Source organism: Pan troglodytes, chromosome 8 (assembly GCF_028858775.2).
Source record: "Pan troglodytes isolate AG18354 chromosome 8, NHGRI_mPanTro3-v2.0_pri, whole genome shotgun sequence".
Lineage (NCBI taxonomy): Eukaryota > Metazoa > Chordata > Mammalia > Primates > Hominidae > Pan > Pan troglodytes.
The window spans coordinates 91591855-91612866 of NC_072406.2; the positions used below are offsets into that span (position 1 = coordinate 91591855).

At 53.7% G+C, this 21012-nt stretch overlaps 1 protein-coding gene across 1 annotated transcript in view; it reads right to left on the bottom strand.

Annotated features, from left to right (window-relative positions):
- Nucleotides 1–2756: 2756 nt before the first annotated feature.
- ZCCHC24 (zinc finger CCHC-type containing 24) overlaps nt 2757–21012 on the bottom strand; it is a 63765-nt gene continuing 45509 nt past the window's right edge. The window contains exons 3-4 of the mRNA XM_507867.7: nt 14744–14908; nt 2757–6911 (exon numbers count right to left, since the gene is read on the bottom strand). Coding sequence (XP_507867.2) covers nt 6798–6911; nt 14744–14908 — 279 coding nt within the window. The 3' untranslated portion in view covers nt 2757–6797. The remainder of the gene's footprint in view (nt 6912–14743; nt 14909–21012) is intronic.

Below are 21012 nucleotides of genomic sequence, written 5' to 3' on the forward strand. Positions count from 1 at the left end.
CACCCGACATACTGACATGTTGTTCTCTGCCCTGGCTTCTGCCAGGACTGTTAGGAGGATGCATGAGGCCAGAAAACCGGGAGGAACTCCGGCCTATGGCCGGAGTCCAGCGCAGAAGCCGGCTGGTGGCCTGAGCCTGGGAGCTTCAGCACCACAGTGGGGGTGGTGGGAGAGAGGTGGCCACCCCAGGGCTGTGTGCGGGAGCTGCCCAGGTGTCTCCTGCCACTCAGTGTGTCCTGATTGCCCCCAGCTTACAGATAAGGACATGAGGCTCTGTGTCACACATTCCAAGTAGAGCCTTGTCAGGGTCCTGCCAGGGGGGCCCTGGGCTCCTGATGGTCTCTGGTGCTCGGGCGGTTGAGCTCCTGCTGTCTCTCCCCAGGCCAGGTCTCCCCTCTCTGTGTCTGGAGCAGATGCCAAGGGGGCTCCTCACAACCTGGCAACCATCACCACTTGGCACTGACCTGCCCCACCTCCCTTCCTCCTGCCTGGTCTCTTGCCCTTTGAGACCACCCAGCCCTGGACCCTCACTCCTGGTCTGACCTTTGCAACTCTGTCTCTGTCCCAGCTCTGCCCTGACACGCTGCACTGGGAGGTGAGAACTACAAGTTCAATCAAATCCTGGCTCTGCCACCTGCCTGCTGGGTGAGTGTGCTAGGTGAGACCTTTCCCGGTGGGGCCTCAGCTTTAGCCCAGAGCAGGGCCACCCTCTCTGGATCCCTTGCCGGCCATTTCTTTGGTGGACTCTGCTCTCTCCTGGGTCCTCAGCAGCCAGCTGCCTCTGGAAACGGGCACTGAGTCCAACCGGAAATCCTTCCTGTCCAGGGAGTTACTGGTTTCCACGGCTCCAGGAGATGTTGAAATGCAGGCTGTGTTTGCCTTGGGTTTGTGTTCTTTCCACAGAAAACAAAACAAAACAAACACACAGGCGCATGCACACTGCCACACACTCAAAGACAAGGACATGTCATCAAATAACAGCCCTGAAGCCCCAGCCTCAACATGCATGGGTGCCCAGTCAATGCTTATTGGGTGCACAAAAGCACATGGGGCCCTGGGTTCGAGGCCTGGCTCCCTGCGGAATCCCTGGTGTGATCACTGGTCGGATGCTTCTGCCTGAGCCACAGACAGTGGGAACAGGAGACCCACACTCCCCGGGCCCCTCCTGGGTGCAAGCAGTGCGCTTTGTCTTGTGTTCAGTGGGTTGTCTTATCCACACAACACCCCGGGGAGAGCTGGGGCTTGGAGAAGGGGAGAGCCACCCAGTGTCACACAGCTGGGGTGGCAGGGCTGGCCTGGCGGCAGTGCTGAAGGGGACAGGAGGACCCTGAGACAGACACCGGCTCTGTTTCCTCAGATCTGCCCAAGAAGAGCAATAGCCCCACCCAGGCTGCTGGAGGACTTGAGCTGGCAGATGGCATGGTGTGGAGGAGGGGGTCCATTCTCCTCTCACCCTGGCAGAGATGGGTCCCCTCTCCACTCCCTTGCTGGGCCCGACTGGCAGCCACCTGCTTTCAGGCCAGCGACTCTGGCCATTCCACACACTGAGGGCAGGCACCGTGCAGGGAATTCTCTAGATGCAAATCAGCAGGAAGGGGCTTTGTTCTGGGATTTGCTCTGTACCCCAAATAAGACAGGAGGTCTGGCCTTGGTGGCCTCTGTTCCTGCCTGTCCCTCCCCCTTCACATCCATGGTCCCTGACCCCAAGGACTGGCATTTTGTTTTCTCTGCTCCATCTCAGAGGCCACAGTCAGGGGGCGTGGGCTGGCCCATAGGGATGTGCTTTGACTTCTACACTATTCAAAAATCCAGTTAACTCTTTAACTCGTTGCCAAAATTTAAAACATGGAAAATTTCACATAACAACTGGGATTTCCAGTTTTTCTCCGCTGCCCCTCCCTCCCTCCCCAGGCAACAACATTCACAGATAGCAACAGTTGGCTGGAGCTGAGGACCGGGCGCCCCCTTGACAGGACTCTCTGCCCCCTGCCTCCTCTCCATCACCGTGGGTCCCACAGGAACACTAGGGACCATCTGAAGCCCAGTGCTGCTCAACTTTGGATGCACAATGGACTGAGCTGGGGGGCTTTACAAACTCAGACACCCTGGACCACTTCCTTGGCCTCCCTGGGGTGGGACCAAGGCATGATGTTCTTAAAGCCCCGTAGGTGACTCAGGTGAGCAGCAAGGTTGAGAACAGCAAGAGCCGATGCTGGGCTTTGCAGGTGGGTGGCTGCTGATAGTCTTGCTTCATTGTGGTTCCCCATGACCCTCAGCAGGAGCCCCACCTCATGACAGCCCAGGCTTTGGTCAGAAGAGGGGCCCCTGCCCCGTCTCCCCTGGACTGATCTGTTTGTTCACTGTGTGATGCTCCCTGTCTGGGCCCATATCTTGATCTTGGCCGAGTGTGCCAAGTGGGAGTGGCCCAGGGCTGCCGTCTCTGAGGCAGATTCACTCCTATATATGGTCACCCGGGAGTCCCCCCGCTGAGTGAACGCGTGACCTCATCTGCCGACAATCTCACCCAGTCTGGGGCCAACTTGGGGAGGGCCGTCGCCCTGGAGAGTGTACAGTTGGGGGCAGAGAGGCTGGGAGGAGGCAAATCAATGGCATGGAGGCAGGGCAATGACAAGATGACCCAGACCCAGGGGAGCTGAGGCCAGCCCCAAGTCTCTCTGATGCCTGCCCCGTCTCCTGCCTCTGAAAGAGTCCAGCCTCCCTACATGCTTGCGTGAACAAGGAAACCTGTGAGCCTCTTTTGCTTTTAAAAGTCCTTTTAATACAGCATGAAGAGGCTATATTTCTATAGGCGAGCTGTATACAGATTCTCCAGGAATAAGGCACACAACGGAATGCCATCCCAAGGGCTGCACTTCGGAGACGTCGGAGCCTTCTCCACGCACCTTCCGAGCTGGGCCCACGGGTTCTGTTTTGTCTTTTTAGCTGGACTCACACGTATGGACAGACACAGACACGGACGGGGTCACCGCATGGGGGCGGAGGAGGTCGGACAGCAAGGTTGGCAACAGAGAAGGATAAGCCCGCTGCCACAGCCCCCAGGGGACCGCTTGGCCATCTCGCTGAAGGCTGGAACACCCCCATTTCAGGGTTAGTCGTTGGACTGAGCTACAATGTAGTGAGGTTGGATTAAATATTCGTTTAGAGTAGATTCAAGTCTATTAGATGCTGGAGGGCTGGTGTAAGGGCTCCGGTTGACATTTCCAAGTTCAAGGAGCATGGCCTGGAGGAGGCGTGGCTCAGATGGCAAAGCTCCCGAGCGGCGAGGCCAGGCTTTGCCCCACTTCTTCTGCCCTCCTGGGGCCCTGCTGATTGAGAGCCCTCCCACCAAGCCAAGAGGCTGGTGGACCACAGAGGGGCTGGTTAGTCAAACAAGCTGCTTCTTCCCCTTGCCCACTCCCTGCCCCTCTACAAAATTAATAAAACCGTAATAACAAGATAATAAGAAGAAGGTGCAAGAGAATGGATTACAATGCTGTTTGTTATCCTCAGTGGAAGAGGCACAAAGGGGTCACCATTCCCTTTTTCACTATGTATCGAATTATAGCTTCCCTTAAAAAAGGCAATACTTTCCAAAATACACATATGTATAAATACAGGACAAGAACATATTAATAAGTCTAAACACTTGAATAATATGCTGTCTACTTAATACTGATATTTTCATCCAGGAAAAACAACACAGAAAAACAACAATATGGCTTAAAGAATTGCAAAGATTTTTTTTCCTCATCAGAATTATGTACCAACTTCATATAATATTCTATGTAGACAATATTTCCTTCTGAATGTAGTTCAGTTGCATATTTTTACAGACCAAAGCATAGTAAAAAACAAACAAAAACCAACCAAAAACCCAATAACGGGAAACAGAAAAGTTCTCACCATAAATATTTTCTTGCAGCTCAACCAGAAGGTTGGCAAAATACTTCCAGAAATCTTTGTTTGATATTCTCTTGCCCTCCTGAAAGTTCTGAAGTTTTGAAAATGCCTCTCTTTTTGTTTGTTTTAATCTCAAAAATCAAACAATTATATTTTTATTTTCTTTTTCTTTTCTTTTCTTTTTTTTTTTTTTTTTTTAAAAAAAGGCCCTCAAATATATACAGACAAAAAATTACTGTGAAGATTTTTTCGGGAAAAGCTACCAAATTCAGTGTTGTGAGAAAAACTGGTAACCATGCAGAAATTTTAACATCTATGAATTTTTTTTCCAAAATACACACATATTTTTTTAAAAAAGGAATTCTGTGTCAAGTATAACTCAAAATAAATACAAATTCACAAGTAGAACTATTGAATACTTCATATGGGGTAAACACCATTATCTCCCAACTAGATCGCTAGATCTACCAACTGCAAGCGATTGTCCCTTTTGAACGTACTAAAACCACACACTTTCCCGTCCCCTGGGCTCCTGGCCCTCTGAGCACTTAATTCTCAATGGCACCTGGCCTGCATGGCAGGGGCTTTGCTGACCACAAGAGAGTTCCCCAGTTCAGCCAGAGCCGAGTCAAGGGGAGTATGGAGGGTGGGCCTCAAAGCGGGAACCCCAGCCCCCAAGGTGGCTGGCTCTGCACAGATGGCAGGGCAGTGGCTACCTGCTGAACAGCTCACTGGCAAGGTCACTTTGGGGTGATATCCCAACTCCCCTTAGCCCGTGCAGGGAAGCCCTGGCCTCCAGTGGTCTGGGGCCTGGGTTAGTTTTAGGGTGTGGGCCCCCCCACCTTTGCAGCACAGCTGGCAGGCCCCAGGCATCCTTGGGCCAAGGTCCCCCACGGCCGGGTCCCTGGAAGGGTTGGCACAGGCACGCCGCCCACCACTGCGAACATTCTCTTTAGCAGTGCGGTAGGATGACTGTCAGTGGCAGCTTCTCCTTGGGACAGAAGCCTGGGCCGGGGCCAACTCCAGCTCACCTCAACACCTTGGAGAAGACGGGGAACAACGTGCTCGGGGAGTCCTCAGTGGCAGTCCCCAGTGGTGGTAAGGGTGTCCACAGCCTGCTGCCTGGCCTGGAGCAAATACCTTTTTTAAGCGCTCAGAGGGTATGGCCCCTCAAATCCACCCTGCAGCTCCCTGGCTGCAAATACACTCACTCCATCTTTTCAACTCGCTCCCTGGACCCCTGGTTAACACTTCACCGTAACTCCTCAGTTGTACAAAGCATTTTCATTTGAATACAAAAGGCAACTGGACACCAGATGGGCATCCTTGAGCCATGGTAAACACTGAATTTCAGGCCCATTTCTTGGTCTGATTTTTTTTTTCCCACAGAGGCATAATGTAGGGGCAAAATCAAGAGACCCAGTTCTGACAGCCGGGAGAAAGGAAGGGTCAAGACCATGGAAACGGGGCTTCTCATCCGGGAGACAGAGGAGCGCACGATCCCGCCGCCAGCCAGGACAGTGGGCTCCCTGGCCAGGGACGTGCCACGAGGCCTCTCTGCTCCCTTGGGAGGTAGGAAATTATTGTCTCCATTTTAGAAAAGAGGGGTTCTGTGGCTTGTCTCAGGGTTCTCCATGTCAGGGGCTAGGAGACCAAGGTGAGAAGGAGGGGGCTCCTCCATGTTTGCAGGGGTGGGGGATGAAAAGCAAGGCTGGGGCTGCAGGGGCCAGCAGGGGAGGACTCAGCATCCCTCAGCTTGACTTCCTAAGACACCAAGTGAAGGGTCACGATGCGGGGTACCTGGCACCTGGGAGGTTTCTCCCACCATTCTGGGTGAAACTCCCCAAATAAAGCTCCAGGACACAGCACCGGCCAGCCTGAATCCCAGAACAACAGAGCTGAAATGGGCCCTCTGCTCTCTAGTGTTATGCTGTCATTTAACTAATGGGGAAACTGAGGCCTGGAGATGCGAAGTCCTTGCCCAAGGTGACACAATGCGTCGGCAGCAGGGCAAAGACTTGAGCCGAGGTCTCCAGAACACCAGGCTTGTGTCCTTTCTGCTAGAACAGACACGCTGGGCTTCCACACTGGGCCCAGCTATCTTGATGTGGACCCCCAGAGTGGGTGGGAGGCAGAGGGGAAGGAAAGGGAGTGGGGCTGACAAAACCTAAGGCAGTCTGGTGGGGGTTGTGGGAGGGGCTGCCCCACGTTCCCCAGGACGCATCTGTCCAGCATTCTGTGCCTCCCCTATGCCTAACCCCTCCTATCTGGGTCCATAGGGTGGGGAGGGGGACACACCCAGGTGCAATGCCAGTGATGTCAGAGGGGGTCCGGATTTGGGGCTTAAGGTGGGCAAGGGACAGAGAGGTCCACTCCCCAGCAGCTGTTGGAACACATGTCCCCTTGCCATGATTGCTGACTCAGGAAAGAGGGATTTCCGAGAGTGGCTTTCCATACAGGGCAAACCGGAAGGTTCTGGGTGGGGGCAGGCGGCCTGTCTGGTCTGGGGAGGTTTGGGATTCACAGTAAATTTAGTGCACCTGTGGCCAATACAAGGCTGCTCACCCCAAAGAGGCTCTCAGAGGAGAGCCTGTGGGGACACCCAGGGCTCCTGGACATGGGCTTTTGCTTGCCTTTGTCCCCTCCACTGAGACCCCAGGCCTGCCTGCAAAAAGCCCCAGACTCCCTGCTTTCCCTGGCCTGTTGGGGGCAGCAATGTCAGTAACACTGTTTGTCAACACACACAAGACAAGGACGCTAAGAGCCCCCGGCCCAGCCCCGCAGGCCTGCGAGGGCACCCCATGCACAGGGCGACACGCAGCCCATCGGAGTAGCACAGGGAAGCAGCGTCTCCTCGGGCTGGCGGGGGGTGGCTCTGGGTGCGGGCGGGCAGCCCGTCACTGCACACGACGGCAGTAGTAGCCCAGGACCTTGCACTTCTCGCAGAGGTGCTGCGGGTGCTCCTTGCTCTGGTCGGACACGTCCAGGCCATCGGGCTTCTCCAGGGGTCTCTGCAGAGAGAAGGAGGAAGGGGCCCAGGGGAGTGAGGGGAGAGAAAGACAGAAACACAGAGACAGACAGGGAGAGACACACAGAGACAGACAGGTGAGACAGGTACACGGGGAGGGGACCAGACAGAGAGGCACACCTCTACAGAGACAGAGACTGACAGACACAGTGAGGGAGAGACACACACCCGATGAGGGGTGGGGAGAGGGCGCCTGTGGTCACAGGTTGTTTCAGCCACGGTGCCGGGGCCCTCCTGCTGAGCCCGCATGCAGGTGTCTGAGTCCTGGGGCACACAGGTGGGGCCCTAGGCTGGGCCAGGGCTGTGGAGGGGCCTTGTACCTGGCACCCTGGCCATGTGTACTGCTCTGCTCTGCTCTGCCCTGAGTGCTGCCTGAGGAGCCAGCACCTGAAGTTCACGTGAGTCCAGGTTAGAGGCAGGACACGGGTGCAGCCTGTCACATGAGGAAACCCAGGCCCACAGCAACGGAGGCCTGGGCCCACATCTCCCGACCCCAGCATCCGGCGCCTCTTCCCTGGCCACTCTCCACTCGCAGCCCTGCTTGTGTGGCCTCAGAACTCAAGGGAAGCCTAACCCAGGCACAGTCACAGCGCTTCGGGCTTGTGGTGAGCGAGCTCCATGAGTGTTGATTGACCCCCACATCTCAGGGCCGGCCCAGTGCCCTATTTGTTGAGGCTGCATGAATGAAACCTCAGTTTTCTAACAAGGAACCTGAGGCCCAGAGAAGGGAGGTGACTTGCCGGGCCTGTCCTCACTGGGTGATCGCAGGGAGCCTCCGTTTCCATATCTGTGAAGTGGGCCATTCACAGTGCCTCATTTGCAGGGGACTGGGAGGATCCAGAGAGACGTCTGGGAGTGTGTCAACTGGACAGCGGAAGGCACAGACGAGCACATTTCTATTAGAGAGGGAGCTTCCCTGCTCGCTCTTTTCCTCCCCTCCTGACTCTCCAAAGCTGGCGAAGACTTGTTTCCCTGGAGAATTTATGGAGGCCATGAGGAACAGCTCCTGAGTGGATGCTTTCTTGGCCAGCTCACGGGGATGCTGCCTTCTGTTCAGCTGGAGCCTCTGCCTGCAGAAGGGTCCCCTGCATGGACATGGGGGGCTCACGGGAAGCTGGTCAGGGCCAGCCAGGGGCCACATGCCCAGGAGAGGGGGCAGGAGAACCTGGACTGCAGACCATGGCCCGGGATGACAGGGGAGGGCAGCAGAGGGTGTGCTCTGTCCCCCTGGCCAGGCTGTGAATGGCTCAAAAGTAGTATACTGGCTTCTCCACCCAATCCACAGTCTTGGCCCCAAGAGGACACTCAGAGCGGTCTGGGAATGGAAGAGTCAGAAGGTTCTAGAAGGCAGGTGGGGAGACTGTGGTGGGAGGGTTCTGATCCAGGACCACCCTTCTGCCCCTGGCCCAGGGGTCATAAAACCCATCCCTGTGCTCCCAGACTTAAAGTCACAAAGCCAAGGCCTGGAGGGAAAGACAGGCACGTCAACCACATCACAAGAGGCTTTCAGGTGACTGGCTTCCCTGTCCAGCTTTCGTCCTGGCCAGGGAAGAGAGGAGTTGGACTTCCTGTCAGACCTGGGCTCGAATGCCGGCTCTGCTACCTACAAGCTGTGTGACCTTGGGCAGGCCACCTGCCCCCTCTGGTCTCCATGCTCCCATCTGTGAACAGGGATGCTGATAACAGCTTTCTCATGGGCTTGTTCTCACCAGACAACTCAATGGAGATAATGAATACAAACAGCCCGGCATGCAGAAGCTGTCTGTGGTTTGTCTTATCGGTGGGAGGGGGACACCAGCTGGTGGAGGGCTATCAAAATTGAGCCAAGATCCCAAGGTGAAAGGACCTAGGAAGGGCACGTTCCCTGCTTTCCTGGACGTCCCAGGGAGACCTCCAACAGCTCCTCCATCTGGGGCTTGGGTGCCCTCAGGGCTGGAGAGCTGCCTGCTGGCAGAGCCCACCGCTCAGTTTACTGCCTGCACTATAAGAAGACTTCCCACCTTGAGTTAGAATCTGGGTCCCTGTCACCTCATCCTGGAGATCCCAGCCACACAGACTCTGCTTGGCTCCCAAAGGTTGGTCCGATTAGTACAGTTGTGAAGTGTCCCCTCCAGCACACCAAAACAAAGCTGGTTTGCAGCCCCCACCCCCTTGACTGGCCAGGGCCTCTTCCTGGACCCAGTCTTCCAGGACAGGCCAGAAAGGCCAGACTCAGCAGGCCCCACACAACCCTCACTCCCCATGGCTTACACATTATGTGGCAAAGTACTGCCACCTAAGTCAGGCCACCTAATGTCACCACCTCCCTGTGAGTGGCACAGGGAGGAAACAGGTCACAGATGTATGGGGAAGGGAGTTTCCACAGATGAGGCAACTGAGGCCCCAAGACGTTAGGGACATCCCTGGGGCCTGCAGTGAGGAGGTGGTAGGTAGGGTGGCTGGAAAGCCACACATGCTGTTTCCAAGCCCTGCACTGCAGGGACATACTGCCTACCGCCTGCAGCTGGCCCCACTGGCTACACTGTATTGGGGCTCAGGGCCAGTTTGTGACCAGTGCCCACCCCAGACTGCAGCACTCCCTCCCAGCCCGTCTGAGTCCCTAGCTTTCTGTCCCCAGGGCAGCACCCTCCTGTGTTTGATGGAGGGGAACGTGTCTTCACAGGCACAGCGCTCTCCCCTGGGAATTCACTGGCACCTGCCGGCTGCACCCACCCTGACTGGCATCTGCCTTCTGAGTCTTCATCTCTGGGGCTGACAGAGGTTTTGCAGGCCCAGGACTGAGGGTAGAACCTCCATTGAGACTGAAGGGGTCATTGCCAGCTTGTTTTGAAGACTGTTCTGGAAAACTCTGTGTCTGGTGTCTTCTGCAACGTCTCCATATGACATGATATCACCAAAGTCAGATAGACAGAGCTTTGCATGCCAGCTCTGCCACCTATCAGCTAAGGGCTGTTGGGAAGGATCTTTCTCCTCCACAACCTCAACTTGCCCTTTTGGGATCTGGGTGAGAGGTTAATAACATTCACTGACTTTTTCCTAGTGTGTGTGTGTGTGTGTGTGTGTGTGTGTGTGTGATAGAGAAGTAAATAAGATGACTGTCTTATTTTTATTTTTTATTTATTTTTATTTTTTCAGACAGAGTCTCATTTCTGTTGCCTAGGCTGGAGTGCAGTGACGCTATCTCGGCTCACAGCAACCTCTGTCTCCTGGGTTCGAGTGATTCTCCTGCCTCAGCCTCCCAAGTAGCTGGGATTACAGGTGCACACACCACCATCCATCTAATTTTTGTATTTTTAGTAGAGACGGGGTTTCGCTGTGTTGGCCAGGCTGGTCTTGAGCTCCTGACCTCAAGTGATCCACCCACTTTGGCCTCCCAAAGTATTGGGATTACAGGCATCAGCCACTGCGCCTGGCTGACTGTCTTTTTTAGAGACAGGGTCACGTCACACAGGCTGGAGTGCAGTGAATCCTCCCACCTTAGCCTTCCAAGTAGCTGGGACCACAGGCATGCACCACCATACCTGGCTAATTGTTTAAAAAAAATTTTTTATAGAGACGAGGTCTCACTATATTGACCAGGCTCATCTTGAACTCCTGGGCTCAAGCAATCCTCCCACCTTGGCCTCCCAAAGTGCTGGGACTACAGGTATGAGCCACTGTGCCCAGCTGAGATGATTGTCTTAAAGTATTTTATAACCATAAAAAGCTCCAGAAGACTTAGTGATTGCTGTGTGACCATTAGCAAATCACTTAACTTCTCTGGGACTCAATTTTCTCCTCCATAAAATGGGGGCTAAGGCTGTAGGCTAACTCTACATGATAGGGTTGCTGTGAAGAGTAAATTAGTCTATGCAAAGGGATTAGAACAGTGCCTGGCACATAGAGAGCACTCAAAATGTTGGCCAGTATTGGTATCATGTGTTATATAGGGTTAGGGGCAGCATGGGGGCAGGGGAAACAGCGAAGTCCCGGGTGAAGTGATCTTGAAACATCCTTGCCAGCACCCTCCTGGGCTCATCTAAGCTGTGCCCCCTCCTTGGCCATGACCCCATGGTGGGGGTTCCCTCTGTGGGCCCGGGCTCTGGCCCGACTGCTCAGCCCCGCTTGGCCTGCCACTGGGCGAGGAGCCTGGGGAAGCTGTCAAGACACTCCCATTGGCAGACGGAAAACACTCTGCAGCTGGGGCTGACCGTGGTGGAGGGCCTCCCCCACTCCCTGCAGCAAGGCAAGGCCCAGTGGTGTTTTCTTCTTGAGGGGACCGGAGCCGGTAGGGGGAGCTGCAGCTGGAGGCCGACAGGAAGCAGATGTGGCGGCCAGGAGAGTGGGGAAGTGGGGGGTTCTCCAGAGACGGAGGCCACACAGGTCAGGGCTCTGTGGGGCAGGAGAAATAAACCAGCCCTCTCCACTGCGGGGCAACATGGGGAGCACTGCCACTGGGCTCTTCAAAGGCTCCCGACAGCTGGGGGATAGAGAGGCACCACTCTCACACCCCCTCCCAGCTTGGGAGCTCAGGAGAGGAGATAGAGCCCTGGGCGGTGGGAGACCTGAGTTCCAGGGCCCCTTGACACCAGCTGACTGGTCACTGGTCACTTGACTACTCAAGTCCTGTCTCCTTTTGGGGCCTCAGTGTCCCCAGTGCACACAGTAGGTGCTCAACAGTGGCCTAATGACTGGAAGAGGGGAAGGGCCCAGCTACACACTCTTGAGGGATCCTTTAGATTGGGTCCTGGGAGAGCTGATCCTGAATGTGGAGATGGGGGACAGGTGGTCAGGGAGCTGTGCTGGGACTGACCTTGGCAGGATGGAGATGGCGAGGCAGGTGGGGCCGTTGCCAGCTTGGGGATGGTGACACAAGCCAGGAATGGGCCTGGCATTGTGGAAGGGGCATGGTGAGGAGCCCTGCCCAGCCAGATGCTGGGGCAGTATCGGGGCAGGGGCTGAGGGCTGGAGCCACTGCGGAGACTGGGTTCCTGTGGGGCTTTGGTGCACAGGCTGGGCCCTGTCTCTCTGCTTAAGTCACAGTGGGGGTCGTAAGGACCCAGCCCCCAGGACTGTCAGCACAGACCCCAGCAGCCCCCATACATCTGAGGCCCTGCAGAAACTGGGCTGTTCCTGACTCCTGCCCCCAGCCAGCCACCATTATCTGCCTTCCCTCCTCCCCTGCTCCCTCCCAGGCCACTTATCTGCCCTTCCAGGCTCCAAGCTATCCTCCGGGCCCCCGGTCTACTGACCTTCTACCCCATCAGAGCTCTGTCTTACATCTCTCCCTCAGGGGAGCCTTCCCCCAGTAGCTCCCGGAGCCCTCTCCCCTCCTGCCTCCTCTGTCTGCTTGTCCTTTGCGGTGACTCAGCACACATGGAAGGCCCACCCCACCCCTGGCTCCTCCATCCCCCACTACCTCATCGACAGTGACCTTTCCCTCCTACCACCCCTCAGCCACACCCTAGACTTGGGCTTCTTCAGAAACCACCCATCTCTGCCCCCTCGTTCTCTCCTTCCATTCCACTGGCTCCCAGACTCCACCCAGTCCACAGGCCCACCCGGCCTCCCTCTCCACCAGTCCTGTCTAGCTTCCCTTCCCTGCTGATGCCCCACGATGAAGCACGGCCATCATACTTTTACAAATAGGCCCACTCCCCAAACATCTGCCCTCTGGAGTGCTCGCCCAGCCAACCTTTGCCCCGTGGACCCTCCGTACACCAGGCCTGGCCTGCACCTGCCAGGCGAGCTGTGCTGGAGCAAGTCACAGAACTAGGCTGATGCCTGCCACTGCATTAGGATTGCACACCTCCCTGGGCCTGGGATGCGGCTGGGTGGTCCAGCCAGCTTTCCCTAGCAGGCTGCTTCCTTGCTCATCCTTCCTCAAGCCCGCCCCAGCCCGCTTATCTCCCATTTACTGAGAAAACAGAAGCCTTGGATGTGAGGTTCTTCTTTGCACCATCCAACCCATGAACCTTCCTAATTACCCCCTCTTCTCCATCCCTCCTGTGCCGATGGGTGAAGCATCCCCCATTTTGCCCCTGCACCATCAGCCTTTTGCTGTCTTCTAGATCATTCTCACCAGACTGCACTGGGCTCCAAGCTCTACTATCTCCACAACACCCAGCCCAAGGGCTCCTTCCCAGTTGCGGCCACTGCTGTGATTCTCTCAACAATCAAACTCTCCTCAAGAGAGTGGACAATGAGGCATTCCCTCTGCAGCCAGATCCACACCAGCCTCCCCTAACACTGCTCCATGGACACTGCCTTGACTTTCAGGCCAGCTACAAATCAGCACCTCCACTCTCACCCTCATGCCTGACGGGCCGGGCTTCTGTGCTTCTCAAACCTTGGTTGTAGTTCAAGTTCCCCATGTAAAAGTAATGCTTTTGTTTTGCTTTGTAAAATTTGAGGACCATCGCCTTATTGCCAAATTTCCAAGGCACTCCTCTGTGGTCTCTATACCTGACATTTGAGCACCAGCCACCAGCCAAGCCTCCAACAGCACTCTCCCGACCCCACCCCAGGCTTCTAGGACTCCACGCCCCCTGGTTCTCCTTCTCCTTACTGAGTCTTCCTCCTCTATCTGACCATCAAACACTGGGATTCAGCATCACTTGGTCTAGGGAATCCCTTCTCTACTCTGTCTACATTCTTTCTGCAGGAACTCAAATCCATTCCCTACTACGTTTAGGTTGATGACACCCACTTACGTTTGGGCCATCTTGACTTCTCACATGAGCTTCAGAATTACAGATCTAACTGCCTTCTTGACATCTCTAACTGGATTTTTGCAAACATCTCAAATGTAACCTGTATCAGAGGACCCCTGGTTTCATTTCCAACATCTGTGTCCTGCCCAGGCTGCCCAGTTCAGGAACGACCTCCTCCATCCATTCAGGTGTTCCAGCCTGCCTGGGGTGGGACTGTTCTCCTGGGCTCCTGTTCTTCCCCCACATTCCACCACTGATCTGGTGATGCTTGGTGTCACATCCAGCTCCAGAGCCACCTCCAGAGTTCAGTCCCCTCCCAGCTCGCATGAGGCTATGCTATTGGCTTTCCCACTGGTTTCCACAGTCAATCTCTGCACACAACCAGAGTAACTGACTTAAAATGAATCTGAAAGCCCTGCTGCTCTTGGGTCCCTCGAGTGCCCCCAGGGCTCTGTGACTGCCCCATCTAGCCCTCTACCCCAAGCCTCTTGCTGCCCTCTCCTGCGCTTTCACTGAACCATGGGCCTGAAGCACCCCAAGTCCTTACAGCCTCAGGGCATTTGCACCTGCTGTGCCCCCTTCCTAGGATGGCCAGCCCCCCACTTGTGATAGGCCTAGCTTCCCCCCATCCTCCAGGTCCCCAAGTCAGCATCAGCTCCTCTGAGTGGCTTTCCCTGTGCAGCTGCCTGAGGTAAGACCTTCCTAGGAGGAGCTGGCCCTACCCCTCCCACATGCCCGGGCCTGGTGCACACAGCCACCCTGTTGACACTGGCCGACTGGATGGATCAAGGAAGGAAATTTGAGTTTTCTGCTGCTTCCTGCTGTCCGCACATCTCTGTCTCACAACAGCACACCCTGTTCACTAGTTTTACAATTCCCTGGGGTTCTCTGGTCTCAAGATCTTGGTGCAGTTGCCCCATCATCCTCCTTCCCTTCCCTTCCCTTCCCTCCCATTTCAGATGAGACAAGGAAAGAAAGGGTCAACTTAGAGAGATCTCCCTTGTAGGAGGGAGTAAACTGAGGTCCGGTAAGGGAAAAGTTGCCCTCCCGCGGTCCTTCTGAGAAGGCCCCAGCCCGCCCGGCTCACCTGCTTGTGTGGGAGGCCCCAGCCTGCCCGGCTCACCTGCTTGTGTGGGTACACGTTGATGTGGCACTTGATGCACTCCTGCCCCATGTTGGCCCAGGAGTTCCCGCTCATCCATTTTCTCTTGCACTTGGGACACTTGTACTCGCCGAAGCAGCGCTTTTTGCCCTGGTATGGAGTCAGGCCCTCGCCTTTGGGGCGTGCCTACAGGGCAGGAAGCAAACACAGGGGATTGGAGTCCAAAGGCCAAGATGATGCCCCACAGGGTTCCCCTGGCCTCCACCTCAGTCTTCATGTCCTGTGTCCATGTGTGCAGGCACCTTTTGTCCCCAGTCTAGATAATACCAGGGTCATCCCCAGAGCACAGACGGGAATCTGAAGGCTGGGAGGCACATAGGGAACAGAAAACAGAGGAGATGGTGAAAAAACAGAGGAGATGGTGCACGTCTCTTCTAGATTTAAGGAGTAAAGTACTCAATGGTGGCTGGAAATTACTTCCTTAACTCACACGTCATCAAGGGCAGCTGGTCTCATGGGCCTACACACAGGCACTCTTTGGCCTACCCAGCAGTGTGCTTTAAAGGGTCATTGAAGAGGCAATACAAGCACGGAAACTGGTGGCAGTGCCAATGAGTCTTCCTCCTCCCTGCACCCAGTCAGCTCCCCTACTAGGAGGCAATCTAAATTCCCTCACACCACTCCAAAGGCGGGCCCTGCATTTACAGATGCATATGACATGCACATTCGTACATACATTCTTTTCCCTCATGAAAATGGAAACAGATTATCCATCTGGTTCTGCATCTTCCTGGTTCTGCATCTTCCATTCTAAAAATTTATCTTATTTTATTTTTTCGAGACAGGGTCTCGATATATTGGCCAGGCTGGACTCAAACTCCTGGGCTCAAGGGATCCTCCTGCCTCAGCCACCTGAGTAGCTGGGGCTACATAGGTGCATACAGCTGTGCCTGGCTACTGTTTTTTTACTGAATAATACATCTTAGAGTTTTCCCTACATAACTACAAATAGAGCTACTGCATTCTGTTTAACAGGTGCACACAGTATAAGTCCGTGCAAGCTCCGTAGTGCATTGACCAGTTACTATTTTAGAACATCTAGCTTGTTTCTGTTCTTCCATTATTACAAACAATGCTATAATGAATAACTTCATATATGTATCATTTTGCACATGTGTGAGTGTATTTGTGAATATAGAAGTGAAATTGTTGGGTCAATGGGTATGAGCACCACTAATTTTTAAAGAGCAAATTGCCACTGCCCCTTCCCACATACTGCAGGTATCCCAACTTAACATTCCATATCAGCGTCAACAGAGTTTTCATTATCACCAATCTAAAAGGTATAAAATCTTCTCAGAGGAGCTTTGACTTGTATGTCTTTTATTATGAGCAAGAGTGAATTTGCCATGCATTTAAGAATCACTTGTGTTTCCTTTGTGAACTAATTGTTCATACTTTTTGTGATTCTTTTTTCATGCAGGAATAGCCTAATTTTTCTTGTTGATTTGTAACTGCATTTTATATATGAAAGAAACTAGCTGTCTCCCACACAGTGTTATTTTAACAGCTTTGCTGACATAATTCATGTATCTTACAGTTTACCCATTTAAAGTGGACAAATCAATTGGTTTTAAGTATATTCACAGAGTATACAGTCATCACCACAATCTAATTTTAGAATATTTTTATTGCCCCCCCAAAAGTAGCCCTATACCCAGTAATAGTCCTTCCCCATCCTACTCCCACTTCCTTATCCCACATAGCCCTAGGCAGCCACTAATGTACTTTCTGTCTGTCTGGATTTCCCCATTCCAGGTATTTAATATAAGTAGAAACATACAACATTTGTCCTTTTGTGTCTGGCTTCACTTAGTGTCATGTTTTCAAGGTTTGTTCATGCTACAGCATATGTCAGCACTTCAATCCTTTCTGTTGCCAAATAATATTCCACTGTATGGATATGCCATGTTTTATTACCCCATTTATTAGATGATAGACACTGGGGCTGTTTCTAATGCTTGACTATTATGAATAATGCTATTATGAACATTCACGTGCAAGCTGCAAGTGTTTTTAAAAGTTGAATGAGTTACCCTAATATTTGCAAATGGGAGATTTCACACAGCAATACGACCACACTGGTCTAGAATCCTTGCTGGTTGAGGTTAAGGAGTGGCTGCCCCATCGGCTTGCATGCACGTGCTTCCTCCACATCACCTCTGCTCCCACCAGCTAGAGCTGAATTTACGTTCTCTACTAGGCCCTCGCAGGCTTTGAGTTGGAGAGGCTTAAATGCAGGTTCTCTACAGTGGCTATTCAAAGTGTGGTCCCCGGACCAACAGTGGCAGCACCACCAGCTTGTTAGAAATGTAGAGTCTGGAGCCCCACCTTGGATCTGCAGAATCAGAACTGCATTTTAACAAGAGCCCCAGGGAATTCATATGCCATTACGTTAAAGAAGTGCTGGGCTAGGAGATGATGTTGCCATAGTAACTTTCCTTGGGGAACTGCCCATTTATGAAGTGGTGCGTAATGGTTAAGGGCACACACTCTGGATCCAGATCCCAGCTCTGTGATCTTGGGCAAGTTACTTCACAAGGATAAGGATAGTAACTACCATATAAGACTGTTCTGAGGATTAAATGAGCTGAGGAGTAAATGCAAAACATTTAGAACAGTGCCTGGCACACAGAAGACAAAACAGGAATATTAGTGCCATTGTTATTTATTAATGTAGAACAAAAAGTGGTATATAAAATTGGTACATAGTTTCTTCCTTTAGTAATCATGCCTCTTTGTCCCAGGCGCCATTACTACCACTTGGTGATAGCCTGCTAGAATTTCAGGCAAAACACTAAGAGGGGACATACGTGCTGAGTGCGCAGATCTAAAGTTAGAAAGTGACACCAACACCACCCTGATCTCCTGGGCCCACTGCCTAACGTCTTTGGGTCCTCAGTGGCCTTCCTGGCAGCTGTAACATTCTTGGGAGAAGGTTCAGCCTGAGCTCCAGGGCAGGGCTGCCCTCAGCACTGGTCAGATCTGAGAAAGGGGTCAGCCACACCCAGGGGAGTGCTCAGTGGGCAGCTAGGGCCCGGGGCCAGTCAGTTTGTAATAGAGGGGTCAACGTGTGCCTCTGAAGGCACACTGAGCTCTGTTGATCTCAAGTTAGTGCATGTCCCTCTGACTGTTTCTGGTGCTACCTTCTCCTTCACCTGGGGTCTGGAACCTGTGACTTCTAAGCCACCCCCTCTATCACAACCCCTCATCTTCCATTATCTGAAATAAAGCACTGGATGAACTCACTCCCCCATGTCTCCCCAGAAGCATCTACGTCTTCAGAGGGGATGAGGGGGCAGGCATGGGTGCCTCCTTGATGCTGAGGTCTGAGACTCCTTGATTGAAGGTGGGAACTTGGGGACTCTCACCAGCCAGGCCCACTCTGGATCTGGTTCTGCAGGCCTCTGAGCTCAGAGAGCTCACAGGACCTGGTGCCTGGCCTCACACAGTTGGGGCAAAGGACAGGGGTCAAGGTACCAGAAGGAGGGGTCAAGTCATTCCAGGACACTGGGCAGGCTGAAGCGTGGGGACTGGGGCCAGACTGGAGGTGGACTCTGGGAATTTGTTCCCAGAGCCCCTGCTTCAGAAATGAACGGGAAGAAAACCCACACAGATAAAGAAGACACTGAGTGAGAACCGAAGGGAACAGGAAGATGAAAGAGAAGAGCGAGGGGTGAGCCAGGAAGCACGGACGCACCATGTAATTAGAAAAGCAGCCGTCTGGAGCCGTCCGTCAGGGCGTGTGGGCTGCTTGGCAGGCAAGGGATGGGGCCCCAGCCTCCTGCAGGACCAGACATCCTCAGCGCACCATTCCCACGGCTGCTGTCAGGCCAGGCACTGGGAGGGCCCGGCTCCAACACGCCATTGCATGGGATGTGGCTCCAATTGTGGTCTCCAGGGCCAGATGCCTGCAATGACATCTGGCTCTGCCTGTGACTATCCAAGGAGCTCCTCGCCAAGTTATTCAAACTCTCTGTGCCTTGGTTTCCTCATCTGGAAACCAGGATGATGATAAAGGACCTGCCTCCCAGGGCTGTTGGGATTTGACACATTCATGCGTGTAAAGGTCTCAGCTCAGTGGTTGGCACACTGCAAGTGCTCGGTCACCATTAGCTATTTCAGGGTGATTCTCTTCTTCCTTGCCTGCACTAGGAGAGAGAGCAGAGGTGTCTGAGGTATTGCAGAGGCTAGGGCTGAGGTCCACAGGCATTAGTCCCAGGAGGATGGTTCCAGAGATGGGAGGGAAACCTGGGAGGGATATCTGGGTAGCTCTCTATCCCTGGGTAGGAATGGACTGGCAAGCAAAAGAAGAAACAGCATCAGGCGTCTTCGCTTTCTAGAATTCTCATGGAAGGACCACGCTGCAGAAGCTCTGGGGACACGGCTGGCAGAGGTTGAGGAAAGAGGAAAGAGAACTGGCATTTGTGTGGCACCACCTGTGTGCTGGGCTTTATGCTTAGGACTCCACAGCCCGTCAGGCCCCCAGCCAACTCTCCTAGAATCCTGTGGGGCAGGGGACATTATCAACCTATTAACAGATGGTGAAACTGAGGCACAGGGAGGGGGTGGGACTTGCCAAAGTGCCTCCAGTGCGTGAAGGGCAGCAGGCTAGGCTCAGCAGGCTCTTCCACAAGGCCACACTTGACTCACCTCTTCTGTCTGCCACCCCCAAAATTGTCCCCACCATGATGGAGGCTTGTGTTGGTTGGGAGAGACCCCCTAGCAGGAATTTTATAAGAAAATTCCTAGGGCCTCCCCTCAGCCCAGTCCAGTGTCAGGCCTTGGCAGTGACCTCGGTAGAGGTGGCCTACAGGGCAGGGGTAAAGACAGTGGATGGAGGAGAAGAAGGACTGTGGGCAGCTCTTAGCAGCAAGGAGCCATTTCCTGGAAGGGTTCAGTCCCGACGTTGTTTATGCTTACAAATGAGGGCAGGGCCAAGGGGAGAAGGAATTTCTAACAGAACAAAGGCTTCTCTACTCACCACACACCCCCCTTGCCTCCTCCCAGAAAGGCACGGCCTCTTCTCATAAACTTCAGCATGAAACAGACGGTAACTGCTGACAGCACTGCAGGGGCCACCACCCGCCCGGCTGGGAAGGATGCCAGGCCTGACCAGGCTCTCCTGACCCAGGCCCCTGCCACGTACCCCTCTGGGGGATCACATCTGCCAGGAGCCTGGGCAAAGCTCACTGGAGCTCAGAAACCACTCCTTGTAGCACAGACAGGCCCTTTGGGGACCAGAGAGGCAAGGGGACTCACTCAAGGACACACTCAGTAAATCTGACTGAGCTCGGGGGAGGGAAGGATCCTCTGACTTCCAGACTGAGGCTGGGATCGTCACACGACGGCAGCCTGGGAAGTGGGAAGCTGTGGCCAGCGTGGGGGTGGGAAGGAGGAGCCAAGCCAAGGAGCAGAGAAGGCAGTGCTGCAGGGCGGGGAAGTGGGAGGGGCCCCCCAGGCAAGCCAGCGGCTGTGGAAGAGATGTGGAGGAGGCTCACACTCTCTGGGCACTTCTTCAGAACGGTTCAGTGTTTTCTTCCCATCCCTGCGTGAAATCTCTTGAGGTTGGCTGGGAGGTGGTGAGCTGCCTTTTACTGGGGGTATGCAAGCAGAGGCTGAGAGAACAAGTATCAGGGAGGCTGCTGAGGGGGCCTGTGCCCTGGTCAGGCAGGTGGATCTGGTGACTCTGGAGGCACTCCAACTCTACAGTCCTCCCAACCCCTGCAGCTGGTAAAGGCCAACCAGGCAGGTGTGGAGACAGGCACTCTGAGATGCTGCTGGGGTGGGGGCTGAACAGGTATATTTTCCTACTGTATTTCTATAGGACAACTTCAAACTTCTGTAAGCCTTCAAACTTTAAAAAAATGTGCATTCCTTATCCTAAGCAAATCCATCTCTGGGCGACTATCCCAAGGAAATTATCAGACATGCGGACAAAAGGGGTGTTCAAAAATGTCCATTACATCATGAGTTAGGACAATGTAAATCTGGAATGAGCAAAACATTCAACAACAATGCCTGGGTTCCCTAAATTACGTTATACCCTTTGGATGAATGACAATAAAGCCATTAAAATAGTTATGGTGATTTTTGTTCGGGGTTTGGGAAAATACTTATAAAGAGAGCAGGATAAGCAACCGAAGATAACCGCTGCACAAGAACAGGACTGGCAGGAAAGCAGCCACAAGGGCTGAGAGACAGGACTGTTGATGATCTTACTTCTGCAG